The sequence below is a fragment of the Rhinolophus sinicus genome, chromosome 1 (assembly GCF_057876585.1).
Source record: "Rhinolophus sinicus isolate RSI-liver-muscle chromosome 1, RSI-T2T, whole genome shotgun sequence".
In the NCBI taxonomy this organism is placed as follows: Eukaryota; Metazoa; Chordata; class Mammalia; order Chiroptera; family Rhinolophidae; genus Rhinolophus; species Rhinolophus sinicus.
Genome location: NC_142501.1, coordinates 57,151,423 through 57,168,804, shown reverse-complemented (window position 1 = coordinate 57,168,804; position 17,382 = coordinate 57,151,423). Strand labels below are relative to the sequence as shown.

At 43.5% G+C, this 17,382-nt stretch overlaps 2 protein-coding genes across 2 annotated transcripts; one reads left to right on the top strand and one right to left on the bottom strand.

The window, feature by feature from the left end:
* The first annotated feature begins 6,444 nt into the window (after positions 1–6,444).
* On the top strand, positions 6,445–7,386 carry LOC109452912 (olfactory receptor 10P22-like). Its single transcript, XM_019742224.3, has one exon. It carries the CDS (start codon positions 6,445–6,447, stop codon positions 7,384–7,386), a length of 942 nt encoding a protein of 313 aa, XP_019597783.3.
* An 8,866-nt stretch (positions 7,387–16,252) lies between these two features.
* OR10P1 (olfactory receptor family 10 subfamily P member 1) lies at positions 16,253–17,141 on the bottom strand. Its single transcript, XM_019742223.3, is given in 5 exon segments — positions 16,253–16,528; positions 16,530–16,882; positions 16,885–17,031; positions 17,034–17,108; positions 17,111–17,141. Coding segments are annotated over 5 exon segments (882 nt in total).
* Positions 17,142–17,382: the final 241 nt, after the last annotated feature.

Sequence of the window (17,382 nt, the reverse complement as noted above, 5' to 3'; positions counted from 1 at the left end):
GGCCAAGTGACTTTGTAGTCACGTGTTTCCTTAGTTTTCCTGTCACTAAAACAGAGTAGTAAGACCTGCTAGGCCTATCTCGAGGGTTGGAATGCGGACCAAATGAGATAATGAAAGGACATTACTGATGTGCTCTACTTATGGCTAGGCTGTAAACTTTTTATTTATTTTTTAATGTTGAGGGACAAAAATAATTGTGGTTTTACTGTGGCTGTGATTACTGTTGTGCTGGTGGAGACAGCCTCATTGGAGCAGGTAATTACTGTTACAGAAGCACTGGGGGCTTCAGGCCTGCGGAGCACGCCTGAGGGAAACAGAGAGACTCCGCTGACCCCAGGGAATTAATCAAAACTTACACAGCATCCGTGGGGAGAAAGTATTTGTTAATTATCAAGTTGCATCCAATGTATTCAAGTGAGTTTAGACTTGTAGAGCAAAAAGGATCTCACGGGATTGGAGAGGCCATCCCCTTCCCCAAGTTCCCTCTCCCAGGAGCTCTTAGCTCCTACGAGATATTTGCTCACTCGTTTTTCCTACAAAGAGAAAGCCTGGCCCAGGAGAGGTTCTGAGGTTCAGGGTACATGGATTTCCCAGACTTACTTTTTTTTTTTTTTTTTAATCATGATGTCTGTGGGGGAGGCCAGCACAATTCTAATTTCTTGGGTAATGTCTTCAGCTGCAACTTGAGGCCAGTTTCATCTTCTAAAGTTTGTGGGGTTTGCTGACAGCCACTGGTTCCTTTTGACTCATTTTCATATTATTCTTCAGTTTATTTTCCCTCTCCTTGGTTCCACTCACGTCCCTCATGAACACATACCCCAGACACTGCAGCCAACCAATTTCTATTTTCACCTCAATAAAAATGTTCTGAGAAAGGTCATAGGTCCTGACCAAGAAAGCCTCTTCTTGCCCTTGAGGCTGGGAGACGAGGGCCTGCTAAGCCTTTTCTCCACTTAAAGTAGTAACTTTCAAGATACTTTGCCTTTGATCCTATACTTTGTTTGATGTTGGTATCCTTTGAGTAGCGTTTTTTTTTTGTTGTTTTGAAATTTTGTCTTTTCAGTCCAGGGTGAAAATAGACATAGTACACTCACCGTCTCTAGCTCCTGATTCATGGGAAATAATGCTGTTTTTTATTATACCACCAGACATTGTGTTAAGTGCTTTTCATACATTTTGCTATTTAATTCTTGAAACAGCCGTATGAGGTAGGAATCATCTTTGGTTACAGATGAACAAACCAAGTCCCTGAGAGGTTAAACTATGTGCCCATGATCACACAGCTTATAGGTGGTGAAGCCAGGAGCCCAATGTGGAAAGTGACCAGTGGCAGGCAGTTATAGCACAAAGGGCGTGGACTTGGGATTAGAGGCTCAGGCTGGAATCCTGGTTTGCTCATCGACTAAACAGGACCTTGAGCAAGGCACACACATCATCTCTCTCAGCCTCAGCTTCGTCATCTGCAAAGAGGTAATAATAATGCCCAGCTCACTAGATGGATGATGGGATTTAAGTAATATGATTAACCAACCTAGTGCTAGACTCAGTAGATGCTCAGGCAATGCCCACTGGGACAGAGGTGCACATGTGTGGTAGGCAGCCCCTCAGGTGGCCCCAGCAATCCCCACCTCCTGGTGTTCAAGCCCTCATGTAATCCCCTTCCCTTGAGTAAATGGAGACCTCAATTCCTTGCCGTGTGGGCCTCTCCATTGGGTAGCTCACAATATGACAGATCCTTCCCTCGGTGTGAGAGGGAGAGAGCAAGACAGAGCTAACAAGACAGAAGTCAGTGCTTTTTGTAATCTGAACCTATTGGGGCTAGAATTAGCGACTTACATCTAATAGCATAGCAAAAGTGACGGGATGTCACTTTTGAGGTTAGGCCACAACAAGACTGTGGCTTCCATCTTGTTCATTTTCTCTCACTCTCTCCCTTGCTGATTCACTCAGAGAGAAAGAAGCTGCCACCACGTGAGCTGCTCTGTGAAGATGTCCACATGGCCAGAAACTGATGTCCCCAGTGAGTGAGGCCAATAGACCTGTGAGTGAGCTTAGAAGCAGACACTCTTCCAGTGGAGCCTAAAAACAAGGGTAGCCCACTGACATCCTGATTGCCATCTTGTTGAGAGCCACAGGCACCCAGCTAAGCCATGTCTAGATTCTGGACTCAGAAACCATGAGTTAGTAAATGTTTGTGTTTTTAATTTACTAAGTTTTGAGATAATACAACATGGAGGGCTGTAGGGTAATGTGGTTCTCTGGGAGAACCAGGGGAGACTTCTCAGAGGAGATGTTTCTGTGCTGAGCCTGGAAGGGTGGACAGGATGTAAACTTGAGGAGAAGGTGGAGAAAGATTCTCAGGCAGGGGAACAGCAAATAGGTGTATTCCAGGAATACGAACTCTGGTTTGGTGGAAATCACCTCACCTACATAAATGCCTAGATGGACATTGGATGAAAACGCCTCACTTGAGGTGAGAGTGGGCCCTTCCGTGTCAGAGATACATGCCTGTGGCCTTTGTCCTGTGCTGCCTCACACCTGCCCTCAGGTTCTCTGGCATGACTCACTAGCACCCAGGGCACTCCCACCTCAGGGGCATCAGGGAGGTGGTTCCCTTGTCTCTGGCCATGCTTTCCTCTCTCCTGCCAGTGCTGCTTGGGCAAGAGTATGAAAGAGGCTTCTTGGTTGGGGCAGGTCTATTTTTGGTTGCCTGGGCTTCTTGTCCTGGGGGATGCTTGAGCTCAGCTTATTTATAGGATGTCTGGCTTCCTAGTGGCCTCAAGCGTCCCTGTGGGCCTTGCGCACTGTATTTCAGGGTAGTATATGCCTGCGATCTTGTACCCACTGAAGCACCCCCAGTCCCTTAGGGCCCCAGTTGTGGTAACTTACACCACCAGCGTCCCCTTTCTTCCTTTAAATTCTTCAGTCTGACTCTGACTGACCTCCAGGCTCTGCAAAGGGGCTGGTGCCAATTTGAGAAGTTCCTGTTCCCAGGGATTACTCTGGGGGTTTTCCTGGCTACTCTTTTTGTGTGTAGGATGGTCCCTGAACCCATATATACGTGAGTATGTTACACAGATGTACATACAGGCACACATGTGCACACATGCACACACACAATTGCAGTAGGTGGGTAAGTAGAGCAGAGGCCCAGCGAGGGCATTAGGTAAGGAGCCTGGAGACCTGTGTTCCATCCTTAGCTTTGCCCCTCAGTGACCATGGAAAAATCCTATCTCCCCTCCATGTTTGTGTCTTCTTTTGTGACATAATGGAATTACAGCAGATGTCTCCAAAACATCTTCTTTCTGTGATCTAGATGCAGACACATTACGGACATGTGGGGTAGGCACTGGGTTTGGAACCTGGGTTTATAGTGTTTAGTTACACTGGCTTTGGGGGCAGATAGACAGTGTTTGAGTTCTGGCTCTGCTGCTGTCAGGCTGTGTGACCCTGGACAAGATACTTCCTCTCTCTCACCCACTTCCTCGTCTGTAGGGTGGGATTAATTAAACCTCACTGTGTCAGGATTAAATGAGGTGATTTATGCAACAATGCTGATGCAGTATAAATGACATGTTATTACTGGTTTTAGCTTTGTCCTGAATTCACTGAGTGATCTTGGGTAAACCAAATGAGCTTTTCTGGATCTTATTTACCCCTGGAGACTGGAGTTTGGACCGAGCAGAAGATCTTCAAGGCACCTTCCTTTTACCATCTCACACAGCTCAGAGTGGGGACTGCGTTGAATGTGGCTATTTGGAGATTTACCACACGGGGGCGATATGATCCCATTTTGAACAAATCTCAGAATTACGTTTGTCTTTAGAAAAAAGGCTGCCCTTTTGGGTCCATATTCCAGTTTCTACCCCTCTTCCTGTTTTGTTTTATTTTATTGTATTGTATATTATATTTTAAACTCTTTTTAATTGAAAATTGCAGAAATGCTCAACATCACATTTCTGGAAACAACTTAAGCGCGCTCATTCATGTTCTACTCAGCCTTTCTATAATGTATACGTTTGAAAAATGTGTACTGACAATTAGAAACATTCACTATTGAGCAAATTGCAAAGTTAAACTATTAATAAAAACATTTCCAAAGGCATAATTGGTTGAAAATAATTTAGACATTTAAAAATATGTTTAAACAAATTCCATCCTTTTAATGCTTTATAGTAATATGATTTTTCCCATTGTATGATTAATGGATCAGAATTATATTAAAAAGATATGTAACAAAGAAAATCAAGAACATTCCAAGTCCATTCCACCCACAGGCCTATCATTGTTAATTATCTATCTATCTGAATATATATTTTATATTGAGAATTTATAGTTTTGTACCTCACCTTTATCACTTAATACTATATTGTGAACATCTTTCCATGGCAATAAATTAACTTAAAAAAATAAAACACTTTATTTTAGAATAGTTTTAGATTTACAGAAAAATTGCCGAGATAGTACACATATTTCCCATGTACTCCACTCCAGTTTCCTTTATTAGTTACATCTTAAATTAGTATGATAGACTTGTCACAATTAGTGAACCAATATTGGCACATTATTTATTACCTGAGATTATTTCCTTGGTTTTTGCCTAATGTGATTTTTTTCTCTCTCTAGGATACCACATTACATTTTGTTGTTATGTCTCAGACGGTCCTTGTTTTGGATGACCTTGACAGTTTTGAAGAGTACTGGTCAGATATTTTGTAGCATGACCCTCTACTGGAATTTGTCTCATGTTTTTCTTATAAGTAAACTGAGCTTATGGATTGTAGGAGGGAGGCCACAAAGGTGATGTGCCATTCTTATCACATCAGATCAAAAGTACATACTACCAACATGGTTAGACACAGTTGATGTTCACCTTGATCACTTGATTCAGGTGGTGTTTGTCAGGTTGCTCCTCTGTACAGTTATTATTTCCCCCCTTCTTTCCAGAAAGTCATTATATGTAGCCCACATTTAAGGAGTGAGGAGTTATGCTTCCTCTCTTTGAGATGGACTATCTACATAAATTATTAATAAATAAACTTTTGCAAACTGAAAAAGAAAATAAGGCAAACAAGCAGGAGAATGCCTGAATTAGAAAGCTCTCCATAGAACACTAAAGAGGAGGTGAACCTGTGGCAAAGAAACTTCTTTCCTGGTTAAGTGATACACATAATTCTAAGGACCTGCAGTTTCTTTGTGGTTTTTAGTCATTGCGTCATTAGTGCTCTAGGCATCCACTTGCGTGTCCTCTGTCATTCCCTGCTGTTGGGTGTCATTTGCCCCAGCTGAGATCTAGGTGAGTGCTTCCTATTTCTAAAGCCTTCCTCAGCAGCTGGGGGAGAGAGTTGAACTCCTGGGTTGGGTGGGGAAGTTCTACCAGAAGTCAGACCTGTTGCTATGTCAGCAGTTTCTTTTCTTTGGGTGTTAGCACTGTTTTACAAGACGGTTTTGAAAAAGTGCTTTTCCTAGTTTCCAGGAGAGAAGCAACCTAGGGGTTAATTCTGGGAGAGGGCCATGGGCAGAGGGCAGCTCTTGGGGCAGTGGGTCGAGCAGTTCAGAAGACAGGTACTGGCCAGGGAGCTAGAACATTTGGTTTCTGAGCCCAGCTTCATTCAGGCCTTGCCGAGGGACCCAGGATGCATCATAGACCCTCCTGCATCATGGTCTCTATTGTCCTTGGGGTGGAGACTCTAGTTGGCAGGCCCAGCAGCAGGGAATTTGGAGGGGCTTAGGCACTAGAGGGGGCAGGAGGAAACCACTTCCTTCTCCCTGGTCCCCAAGTAAAACTCTTCTCCCTCTTCTTCAGCTCCCCTGCCTACTTTTCCTCCCCATCCTCTGCTCTGGGCATTAGGCTCTTGAGGGAATTGAGCTTCTGTGACGTGATTCCAGGGAGGGGCATTTTGAGGTCCATGGGGACCCATCTGCAGGTAAAAGCCCCACCTGCCTTCTCTCCGTAGCCTTTGATTCTGTGTATTCGCTTTCTCTCTCTTGGTCTTATTCTTGCTCCAGCTTTTCCTCTGCCTCATGGTGGATCCATTTTTCTTCCAATCTCCTTCTGCCAGCTTTATTTATTCTGTTTGCTCACCCACCTTTCTGCCCATATTCTCCACCATTTTCTTAAACGGAACTGTTCCACCAGTTCCAGCTTTTTGCTTCTAGAACCCAGCACTCGGGTGAGTGGAACAAACCACCCATTAATCTTTCAAATTCCCAGCCTCAAGGAACTTGAAAAGAGCCATTCCCAGTCAACTCCCCCAGTTTACCGTTTTTTTCTGTCCTGAAGGGTTTTTTGGGAGGGGATTGCTAGCAGCCCAGGTGCTCACCCATCCCACTCCTGATAAGTGGGATGTGCTTGTGGCTGATTCCTCACCTTTTCTGCTGCAGCCGAAGCCTTCTCCTGGCTCCTACTAGTTTGGCCTTGGGAGCATAGAAGGTTAAATGATCATGTCACAAATGATCATGTGTGACAATGGCACGGTAGTAACTGAGTTTGTTTTGCTGGGGTTCTCAGGTTTTGGTTCCCTTCGGGGCCCTCTGTTCTGGGGGGTGCTCTGCATCTACCTGGTCACCTTGCTGGGCAACTCCCTGATCATCCTCCTCACACTGGTGGACCCTGCCCTGTACTCGCCCATGTATTTCTTCCTCCGCCACTTCTCCATGGTGGAGACCCTTTACACAACAACCATCGTGCCCAGGATGCTGGGTGATCTCCTCTCCTCCCGCCCCACCATCCCATCTGCCATCTGCTTCACCCAGCTGTATTTCTTTGTCCTCTTTGGCATCGCAGAATGCTGCCTGCTCACCGCCATGGCCTATGACCGCTATGCTGCCATCTGCCGGCCGCTGCATTATACCACCCTGATGAACCGCGGCGCGTGTGCCAGCATGGTGGGGGCCTCTTACCTTATAGGCATCATCGCCGGCACCACGCACTCCATCTTCATCTTCACTTTGCCCTTTCACGGTGCCAACACAATCCATCACTTCCTGTGTGACATCCTGCCTGTGCTGAGACTAGCTAGCGCGAACACCTTCTGGGGTGAAGTGGGCAATCTCGTCCTCACAATAGCCTTTATCTTGATCCCCTTCTTACTCATCATAGCCTCCTATGCCTGTATCCTTGCCACCATCCTTGGGGTTGCGACATCCCAGGGACGTCGAAAAGTCTTCTCTACCTGTTCCTCCCACCTGTTTGTCATCATGCTCTTTTTTGGGCCTGGGATTTTTGCCTACCTGAGGCCATGCACAGGCTCCTGTCAGAACCCGGACCAGTTCCTTGCCCTCTTCTACACAGTTATCACTCCCATGTTCAACCCTTTTGTCTACACTCTGAGGAACCAGGAGGTCACAGGGGCCATGAGGAGGCTCCTGAAGAGATATCTTTGAGCCCTTGAGTCACTGAAGTTCTTGGACACAGGGACCTGATCCTTGGACAGTTTCAAGGAGGAGGGGGAAGCTGGGACCTGCAGTCCTCAGGGGTCTGGCCTGGGCTCTGTATGATGAGTGTAGGATTCCTTGGCCTGTCTAGCTCAAGGGCTCAAGGCACTGACATACTGCTCAGAGCTCTGCTCCAGAGCCTCTTCTTACAGCCTTGACCTGGTTTGTTTATAGGTACAGAGCTGAAGAAACATGCACTTGAGGAAAGATTGAAGCAAGAAGGCAGCTATGACCATCTTGTGTGATGACCAAGCATTTCCTGGTGTTTCCTGAGGCTCATTAAGGCTATGATTCCTGGAGACCCTCCCCTTCCTTCTTCTCCCAGACTCCCCATTGCCAGACTCTGTCTCTTACATCAGTCACCTCTGGTATAGCGAGAGCTCCTTTGGTTCGGGTGTGAGGTTTGACCTGGGTCACTAGGGTGGCAGAGAAATAGGGAGTAGTTGGCCTGGCTTTGGCAGTTCAGACACTGCTTAGTGCTTCTTTAGGTAGGTCTTGTTACTTTGCTCCTGACTGACAACTTCTCTCCCAGGGATCCCTGAGATGTTGATATTCTCTACTTAGCTTCTTTCTCACCTGGGACAAGACTTGCTTTTCATTTCTATCTCTGGTGCTACAGTAGAAATGATCATACATCTCTCTTCTCTGCCTGATCAGAAGGTCAGATCTGGTCCCTAGGCTCCCAAGATGATGCTTTTGTTTCTTGCAAACTGTCCACTATTTCTTGGGGTCACTTTAATTTGCTGACCAGAGGGATCTAACACCATCTTACTTTTCTTGGGAAGGCATCCTTGCTTGTTCATAAAATCTCCTTCAGCAATAAGCCTCCAGAGGGAGCGGTACAAGGAGGGAAATCACTCTCAAGGCACAATAAATGGGGACTTTTAAAACAGTACTTATTTTCTCTTCTGGTTGACAAAAGTAACACTCTTAATTGCAGAGGATCTTGCATCCAGAGGAAAAGAAAATAACTATTAACATTTTGGTGTTAATAATGTCCTTGGGAAATTATTGCAGTCTGGTTTCCCTCTATCTATGTAAATATACACATTTTAAAAAACTAAAAATGGGATTATATTGTTCAAATTGTTCTATAAACTTCATTTGCCACTTTATTAAGCCATATTGTAGAATTTTACCATATAAGTAGACTTCTAAAGCATGATTTCCATATTGTATCCTACTATATGAATGTACTCTGATTTATTTATTTATTTTTATTTTATTTCATTTAAATATAGTTGATATACAATATTATATTAGTTTCAGGTGTACAATATAGTGCTATAATGTAAAGCCATCTCCTATTGTTGGAATTAAAATTTGTTGTAAATATTGCTGAGATAAATATCGTTGCACTTATATCATTATATACTTATGCTTTTTTGAGCACAAACTTCTAGAGATGGAATTGCTGAGTCAAAACATATGCACAGTTTTAGAACTTTCAAAACATATTGCCAAATTACCCTCTAAAAGAATTTTTATTGTTTTACAGTCCAGTTGAGGGCAGTCCAATTTTCAGGGCAAGGAAATGGGATGAGTTGGAGTTAGATGGCCTGGGGAAGAGAAGCATGGAGAGGTATGGATATTTATATTCTTGTAATGCAGAAGAGATCTGATGAGGAGGACATGAACTCACTTTCCTTCAGTCTCACCAAATATATCTGGGTGAGATATATTAAGACTGATAGTGCAACAGGAGGCATCAAAGTTAGATAAAGGAATGACTTCCTGAGTTAGCATTTGAACAAGACAAGGAGAGAGGCTTTTTCCTCCATTGAAATTGGACTGACTCAGCCCTAGGTGGCTTCATGCTTCTCTCACCTGAGAGCGTGTAGAGCCAGCTAGCTGTATAGCTGATGACACAGACATTATGAAGCAGAGATAAGTCATCCTTGCTGTGCTTATTTCTGACCTGCAGAAAGTATGAGCATAATGGAATGATTGATGTCTAATACCACTAAATTTGGGATGGTTTGCTATGCAGCAATAGATGACTTGGAACACCATGTAATTAATGAAGAAGGGTGAATCATATTAACACATTGGTAAAAGTTTTAGATCTCTTGTTGATTAGACCTAAAATACTGACATGAAGAAGAAAACATAAAATTTAATGTGCTATTCCAGGGCAGGCCCAGTGGCTCAGGCGGTTGGAGCTCCGTGCTCCTAACTATGAAGGCTGCCGGCTCGATTCCCACATAGGCCAGTGGGCTCTCAACCACAAGGTTGCCGGTTCAACGGCAACTAGACTGGAGCTGAGCCGCGCCCTCCACAACTAAGATTGAAAGGACAACAACGTGACTTGGAAAAAAGTCCTGGAAGTACACACTGTTTCCCAATAAAGTCCTGTTCCCCTTCCCCATTAAAATCTTAAATAATAATAACAATAATAATAATAATAATATGTTATCCCAATGAGAATCTTGAGGACAAACTGGAGATTGAGTGAGGTTAGTTCAAAGACTATTTAAGAATTCATTGCACAGGAAAACTTGAAACATTGTGGAAATCTACAGCTAATATATGAAAGAAAGCTGACAGAGGTTTGACCAAATTTGACTACAAACCTAAAAACTTACATAAAATTACCAATAATGAGTTGTGAAGTTGAAAAATGTCTTTTCTAAACTATCAATTAAAGAACAACAAATTTCAATCAACCATGCTAGGCGAAAGACAAATCATCTTTCTAATCTCTGCAGAAAGTGTATTACAAAATCATTGCCATGAATATGAAAGAAATCAAATAGTACACAGTAAAAAATGTATGATGAAAAGAATTATAGAGGTGATCAGGCAGTTAATTAACAAAAGTATATTATTTTTCTGGATTGTATGACATTGGTGGCATTTGCTAATTAAAAAAATTCTAATTTTAATAATTTATTTTTTCATTTAAAATAAATGTTTGTATCTAATTTTATATTTGTAGTTTTGTTTTACTTTCTTAAATAGGGCCATCTCAAATTATGTAAGTTTTAGGTCCCACAAAATTGGGATCCATCCCTGTACCTACCACATAGGATTTTTATGGGAATTAAACAGACAATTGTTGGTTAAGAAGTTAGTATTATGTTTACTAATTATGTACTCAAGCAGGATTAGCTATTGTTATTACTATTCATCCTGACTCTACTGCCTTTCTGTGCTTCCTGATCAGGCCCTAGTCACTTACTTTATGCCCCAAATTTCTACCAGTCCACTGCACTGTTATTTCTTCCCTCTTTTCAATGGAGAGGGTCCTAGAAGCGCCTGTATTTCATTTCAGTTATAGCAGTGGGATCTGCAACTGGTGGGCATTTGTCTTGTTTTTCTCTTTCCTGAACCCTTTGAACATGACTCTACTGTTTGGGAAGTTTTCTGCATTTTGAGTTCACTCTCCCCAAAGTAATAGCCAGAAAACTTGCTTTCCCAGCTGCCTTTGCAGCCAGGGCACCGGCATGTGACTGGTTCCACCAGTTAGACTCATTGGCGTGATACTTTGGTTTGGAGCTGAATGCTGTGATGGAGGAATGCAGAATTTATGGTCTGGAGAATGTGTGAAAGAGGTAGTTGTCTGGCTCTTGGGGGCAGCTGTGGCAGAGTTCTGATGTCTGGTCCCAAGTGCCGTCAGCATGCACTGGGCGGTGCTGTGTGAAACGAGCTCCTAGTGTCGGAGGTGTGGATACTCAGGCCACCAGGTAGAGTGTTGAGTGTCCCCGGGCAGCATGGCTGAAGTCTCTGGTTCTCTGCCCTGCTTGGAGACCCTGTAAACTAGCTTTGAATAATTCCTCTCTGCATAAGATGACCAGAGTGGAATCTGTTGTTTGCAACTAGATGCCCTGACTGATAAACTTGTTAGTGGTCTCTATGTCTCCTTTTTCTGCCACTGTTATCTATTCCTCACGTCACAGCTAGAATGATCTTTTAAAAACTCAAATTTGATTTTGTCACTCAGGATGAGTCTCTGAATTTTAAAGTGATCCCAACATCTTTCATGATCTGTACTGGACGGTGGTGGGAGCACACCTATCACCCTTAGGTTTTCCACAAGATGAAGGGATTTTAAAATTTCCACTACTCAAAGGGAACAAGGATAGAAATACTTCCCACCTTTCTCTCTAGCCCCTCACTCTGTTCTCATGGGAGGAGTAAACTTACTGACTGACGATACTGTAGAACGCATTTTTGCATATGCAGGGCCTAAGACCTCTTTGGTTTTCTTTCTCAGGCTGGCTTGCCTTAGGCTACACACCCGCTTTCATCCTTCAGGTGGTAAGCTTGGGGACAGGTCTTCTTGTCCCATAATGTGTTATTTGCACAGATCCTCTGCCCTAACTGGGGAGTGGTGGTAAATGTGGGGAGTAGGAAACTCATTTTTGACCTTGGGTTCAAGCTCTTGTTTTTCTCTTTCCAGAATCCTTTGAACACGACTCTAATGTTTGGGAAGTTTTCTGCATTTTGAGTTCACTTTCCCCAAAGTAACAGCCAGAAAACTTGCTTTCCCAGCTGCCTTTGCAGCCAGGGCACCGGCATGTGACTGGTTCCACCAGTTAACTCATTGGCGTGATACTTTGGTTTGGAGCTGAACGCTGTGGTGGAGGAATGCAGAATTTATGGTTCAATTCAGCTTGCCTAATAATTAAGCTGATCTTTTGCCTCCTGTCTAATTCCAGTGTCTTTTCCTAGTTGGTAGAGAACCCAAAAGGGAGAAGTGTGGTTAATTAACCTCTTTAACCCCCAACAACTTGGTTACCACATATTTTCCTCCTCACTTCCCCATTGCTCACTATATTCAATCATAATGAGCACCTTGCAGTTCTTAGAGTGAGTGAGCCATGCTCTTGCTCAGCTATCGACCTCTGCACATTCTATTTCCTTTCTTACTTCTTCCTCTGGATAACTTCTCCTTGTTGTTCACATTTCAGTTAAGATATCCCTTTGTCCTTGGAGCCTTCTCAGTCCCTTTTAGGCTGGATTAGGGACTTCTCTTCTGTGCTCCTGACCACCCTGTCTTGTTATCTATAGTATATGTCTCATATAAAATTGTGATTGCCTGTTAATTGGTCTGTCTCCTTCATAAGGTTTTGTTTTATTCTCCTTTGCACCAAATTCCTGGCACATAGCTTGACATGGTATTTTCTGAATGAATGTATTAAACTTGAACTTCCCAAAGGGTACATCATGGCACACTGGAGGGCCATATGGATTGGAAGTGTCTGTAAGACCTTGATCTTCTTAGCCCTTGGTTTCTGCATTGTGGGGTCTTGGAATAGACAGAGCTCCCAGGCTCATTGCATCTGGCCATAAGTAGCCTTACCTGGGGCTACTCAGGGGCAAGCCCCAAAAGAGTGGGGTTTGGTGATACGCCCTGAGGTTCCTGCAGCTGGTGACAAAAATGAGCCAGAGCCCCTGCTTGACCTCAACAGGCGGAGCGCAGCCCAAGAGGTGCTCTGCAATCTTTACGTCTATTCCAGCAGCCAGGTCCCAAGTGTCCTGCTGCCCACAGTGGACGAGGGACCCATGGAGCTGTGGAGGAGTTGGGGTTCATATGCTCAAGGGACACAGTACACGGCCCAAGGAATGGTCCTCAGCTCTCCATGGGGGTCCTGAATCTGTTTCATATATATCCGATACTTCTGTCCATTAACTACTGATGTGCCCTATTGTGGTATATAAGCTGGCTGCATGGTGGCTGCTCTGACAACGCATGCACATTAGAGGGCCAGCGTTCTGCACATTAGAGCTCCAACAGTACTGTATCAAAATACTTGACATGAGAAAATGTGATTGAAAATAGTCGTGGGGATATAAAGCACAGCATAGGGAATATAGTCAATAATAGTGTAATAATTATGTATGGTGTCAGATGGGTACTAGACTTATTAGGGTGATCACTTTGTAAGTTATATAAATGTTTAATCACTATCTTGTACACCCGAAAATAACATAATATAGTGTGTAATTGAAAAATAATAATAATAAAAAGGCACACAGGGATAAGATGGCCATTTACAAATCGAGGAGAGAGGCCTTCACAGCCCTCAGAAGGAACCAACCCTACTGACATCTGGATCTCGAACTTTTAGCCTCCAAAATGGTGAGAACCTAGACTTCTGTTGTTTAAGACAAAAAAAGAAAAACTGTGATTGGATATGAAATTCTTTTGCATGATTACAAGAATTATAAACATAACCATTTGTCAATGAAAGAAAAAGAAGAGCTAGTAAATGTAAACATATATTTACATATAATTTCAACAGGTGAATAATTCTGAATGACTTTGAAAAAGGTTTTACATTTTTTATCACCCACTTCTGTGAGTGGTTTTCTTGGATGGTGACCATCAGTTATTTTAAGAAATCAATGCTTAAAGATCTTAATCAGGAGGTGTTTATATATTTTCCAAGCACAAAATCTAATATAAAAATTATTCACAGAAGCAAGATTAAGTTTCTTATAAATATTAAAATATTTTATCTGAAAGTTTTATGTAAAACCAGTATTAAAAATTTTGCATATTACTGTATGATTTATTTTCCTTGTAATTACATATATATATATATAATATAAATTTTGGCTATTTATTTTTATTTGCGTTCTTGTAATTTAGTGCTACTCATCTCTTTTTGTTTTTGGATTTTTTAAATTAGTTTCATGTGTACAAAACAATGCAATAGTTAGACGTTTCATCCCTCACAAAGTGATAACCCCCTCCCCCAATCTAGTGGCCCTCTGACAGCGTATATATCTATTACAATTCCATTGACTCTATTCCCTATGCTATACTCTATATCCCATGACTATATATATATATTAAATGATAGTTGACATACAATATTATTCAGCTTCAGCTTCAGGTGTACAGTGCAGTGGTCAGGCACCTACACCATCCATGAAGTGGTCTCTCTAATAAGACAAGTGCCCATCTGATACCCTAGAAAATCTTTACAACATTTTTGATTATATTCCGCAAACTGTCTTTCATATCCCTGTGGCAATATTGTAGTTACTAATTTATGCTGTCTAATCCCTTCCCCTTCTCCTTCATCCTCTCCCTTCTAGCAACCATCAGTTTTTCCTCTATATCTCTGAGACTATTTCTTTTCCTTGTAAGTATATAGTAAAAGCAGTACAGTGAATTTTTTTCCTTATCAAGCCCTATCTAGATGCTTCCAAATCCCCTTCAGTTTACCCTGGTGTGCCATTCAAATATTAACACTTTGTACACGTGCCACAATGTGAGGAAGATTGGAAGTACTGCACTGAGCCACTTGTTCCAGGAAGCCTCCAGAAACACCTTCAAATTATTATCAATTATTAACCTTCCAATGCATGTTTACACATCCTTATAATTACTCTCATTATATGTTTCTGCTGGTTTTTTTTTTTTTTTAATTTATTGGGGTGCCAATTGTTAGTAAAATTACATAGATTTCAGGTGTACAATTCTGTATTACATCATCTATAAATCCCATTGTGTGTTCACCACACAGAGTCAGTTCTCCTTCCATCACCATATGTTTGATTCTGCTGGTTTCTTACCACCCACATTAGATTAGGAGCCCTACGAGGGCAAGGAGCTTATTACTTATTTTCTGAATGTCAGGAGTGCTGTATAGCTCTGGGCTCCTTGACTCTGTCAATTTGAGGATATTTTCTGACCTCAAGTTTCCTTAGCTCGTCTCTAAGCAAGGTCTAGACCATTTTATTCCTAGTACACGAGGGTTAAGGTTTTTCCCTCTGCTGCCTCCAGCCTTGATAGTGACAGAAGCTGTCTCGATGATGAAGCAGAAAACTAATTATCAAAATATAGTATTGTTGGGAGGTTTGGGGACCATGGCAGAAGCTAAGCTTCCAGGAATAACTCCCAAACATGAACTGGTCAGTTGAAGAAACCATGGGTGCTGCCACCAGGGATCGGATCTATGCCAGAAACTTGTTGTCACAGCTTTCTTTGCTGGAGAGAGAGAGCGAGCGCGCTGCTCCTTGCCTCAGTCAAAGTCAGACCAGTAGAACAACATCACATGCCTGGGGGGTTAGGACGCATTCTCAGCTCCACAGAGGGAGGTGGCTTTTCTCCTCACCAGACTTCTAAAATGGGGAATTCTCTACACATTGAAAGAAGATCAAATGCTGGGTGGCCACAATGAGTGTTCAGTGTCCACTCTCTCTAGGTCCTACCCAGGATGGCCTCAGGGCTTCTCATAGTCTGAGGTGCCATTGAAGGAGGTATGAGATCAAGCTGATAGCACACATTGGAAGGAGGATAGGGATGTCAGGGAGACCCTCTTATTCAGTTGGATGTGTTATCACCAGTTATGCGTGATGTCAGAAAGAGGGGGAAGAATATTCATGTGGAATATTTCAAGGGGGAACAGCTCTCTTTCTTGTAACAGGCATCCAGAGCGTAAGACTGCAGTGTGTTTCTGGGAGAAAACTAGATCAAAGGGCCAGGTAAACTCCCTCACTCACTCACTTGGATGTCAACTTCATCTGCTTTCATAACTGACATGGACCTCTGACTACTGGTGCAGACATGGCAGTCACCTTGCTCAGGGATCCAGAACAATCTAGAATGCTAAATGTTCTTCCCTACAGGCAGCATTCCCGTCCATTCTACCTTGTCCTGTAGCCCATGGTCTGATAGTGAGTCTGGGGTGTGGGTTAGGAGGTAAGATACAGATTTATCTCTTTTAATTCCAACACTTTCTGCCAGGAAGCTTTGTTTCTTTGAGGTGCTTCATGGTTTCTGTTAGGGGTTTAAGTTCAGCACCTGAAGACTGAGGGAAGAGCAGTGAGTGAGTGAGCAGACATCTTCTGAGTCCCTTCAGAGTGAGAAGACCTGCCTTTTCACCGTGTGCCACAAGCCCCCTGTCACCTCCTTGTTCTGAAGGGTGTAGATGATAGGGTTGAGCATGGATATGATGACCATGTAGAAGAGGCTGAGCATGCAGTCCGTGGTGACAGAAGAGCCTGCCCGGAGCTGGATATAGGTGATGCTGGCTGTTTCAAAGAAGAGGAAGACCATGAGCAAGTGGGAAAAACAGGTAGAAAAGACCTCTTAATGGCTTTGGATGAAGGCCATTGTCAAACTGGCCTTCTTATGCCAAGATGTGGGCATAAGAGGTGACAATCAAAGAGAAGGGGACCATGATGAAGATTATGGTGGCTGTCTTCACAGAGGTCTCGCTCCTGTGCTTTGTAGCACTTGCCAACCTCAGGACTGGCAGGATGTCACAGAGAAAGCATGCGATGATTGGGTGGTTGGGGAAAGGCAGAGTGAAGATGAGGGAGGAATGGATGGTGGTTCTGATGATGCCCATAAGCCAAGAGATGCCCACCATGGCCAGGCAGGCTTGCCAGCTCGTGAGGGTGGAGAAGTGCAGGGGCCGGCAGATGGTGGCGTAATAAGCATAGGCCATGGCCATGAGCAGGCAGCACTCTGAGATGCCCAGATGTACATCTGGGCTGTACATCTCTGAAAGGAGATGGCCTGGGGGTGTGGGAAGGCCAAGTCAGCCAGGGTCCTGGGCATGATGTCGGTGGTGTAGAGGAGCTCCACCACTGAGAGGTGGCTCAGGAAGAAGTACATGGGCGAGCGCAGGCAGGAACAGCCTGTGTGAGAAGTACCACCCAGAACAGGGGTCCCTGCAGGGCCCTGAGGTCAGAGAGTCCCAGAAGAGGCATTCAGGCAGAGTCTGATTTTCCTTCGTCATCACTTCAGGTTAGAACCTACAACTAAGAAAGAGAAGTTTAGGTTGAGACAAGCAGCATTTTTGTGACTTAGTAGACCACTTTCCATATGGTCCCTCTTGAATCAACTGAGAGAGTTAGGGTCTCCACTTTATGGATGAAGCCATGGGTCTCAGGAAGGTTAAATAATTTATCCTAGGTAATACTCAGGGAGTGGCAGGCCTGGGACTAGAATCCAGGTTTCTTGATGCTCCATTCCATGCC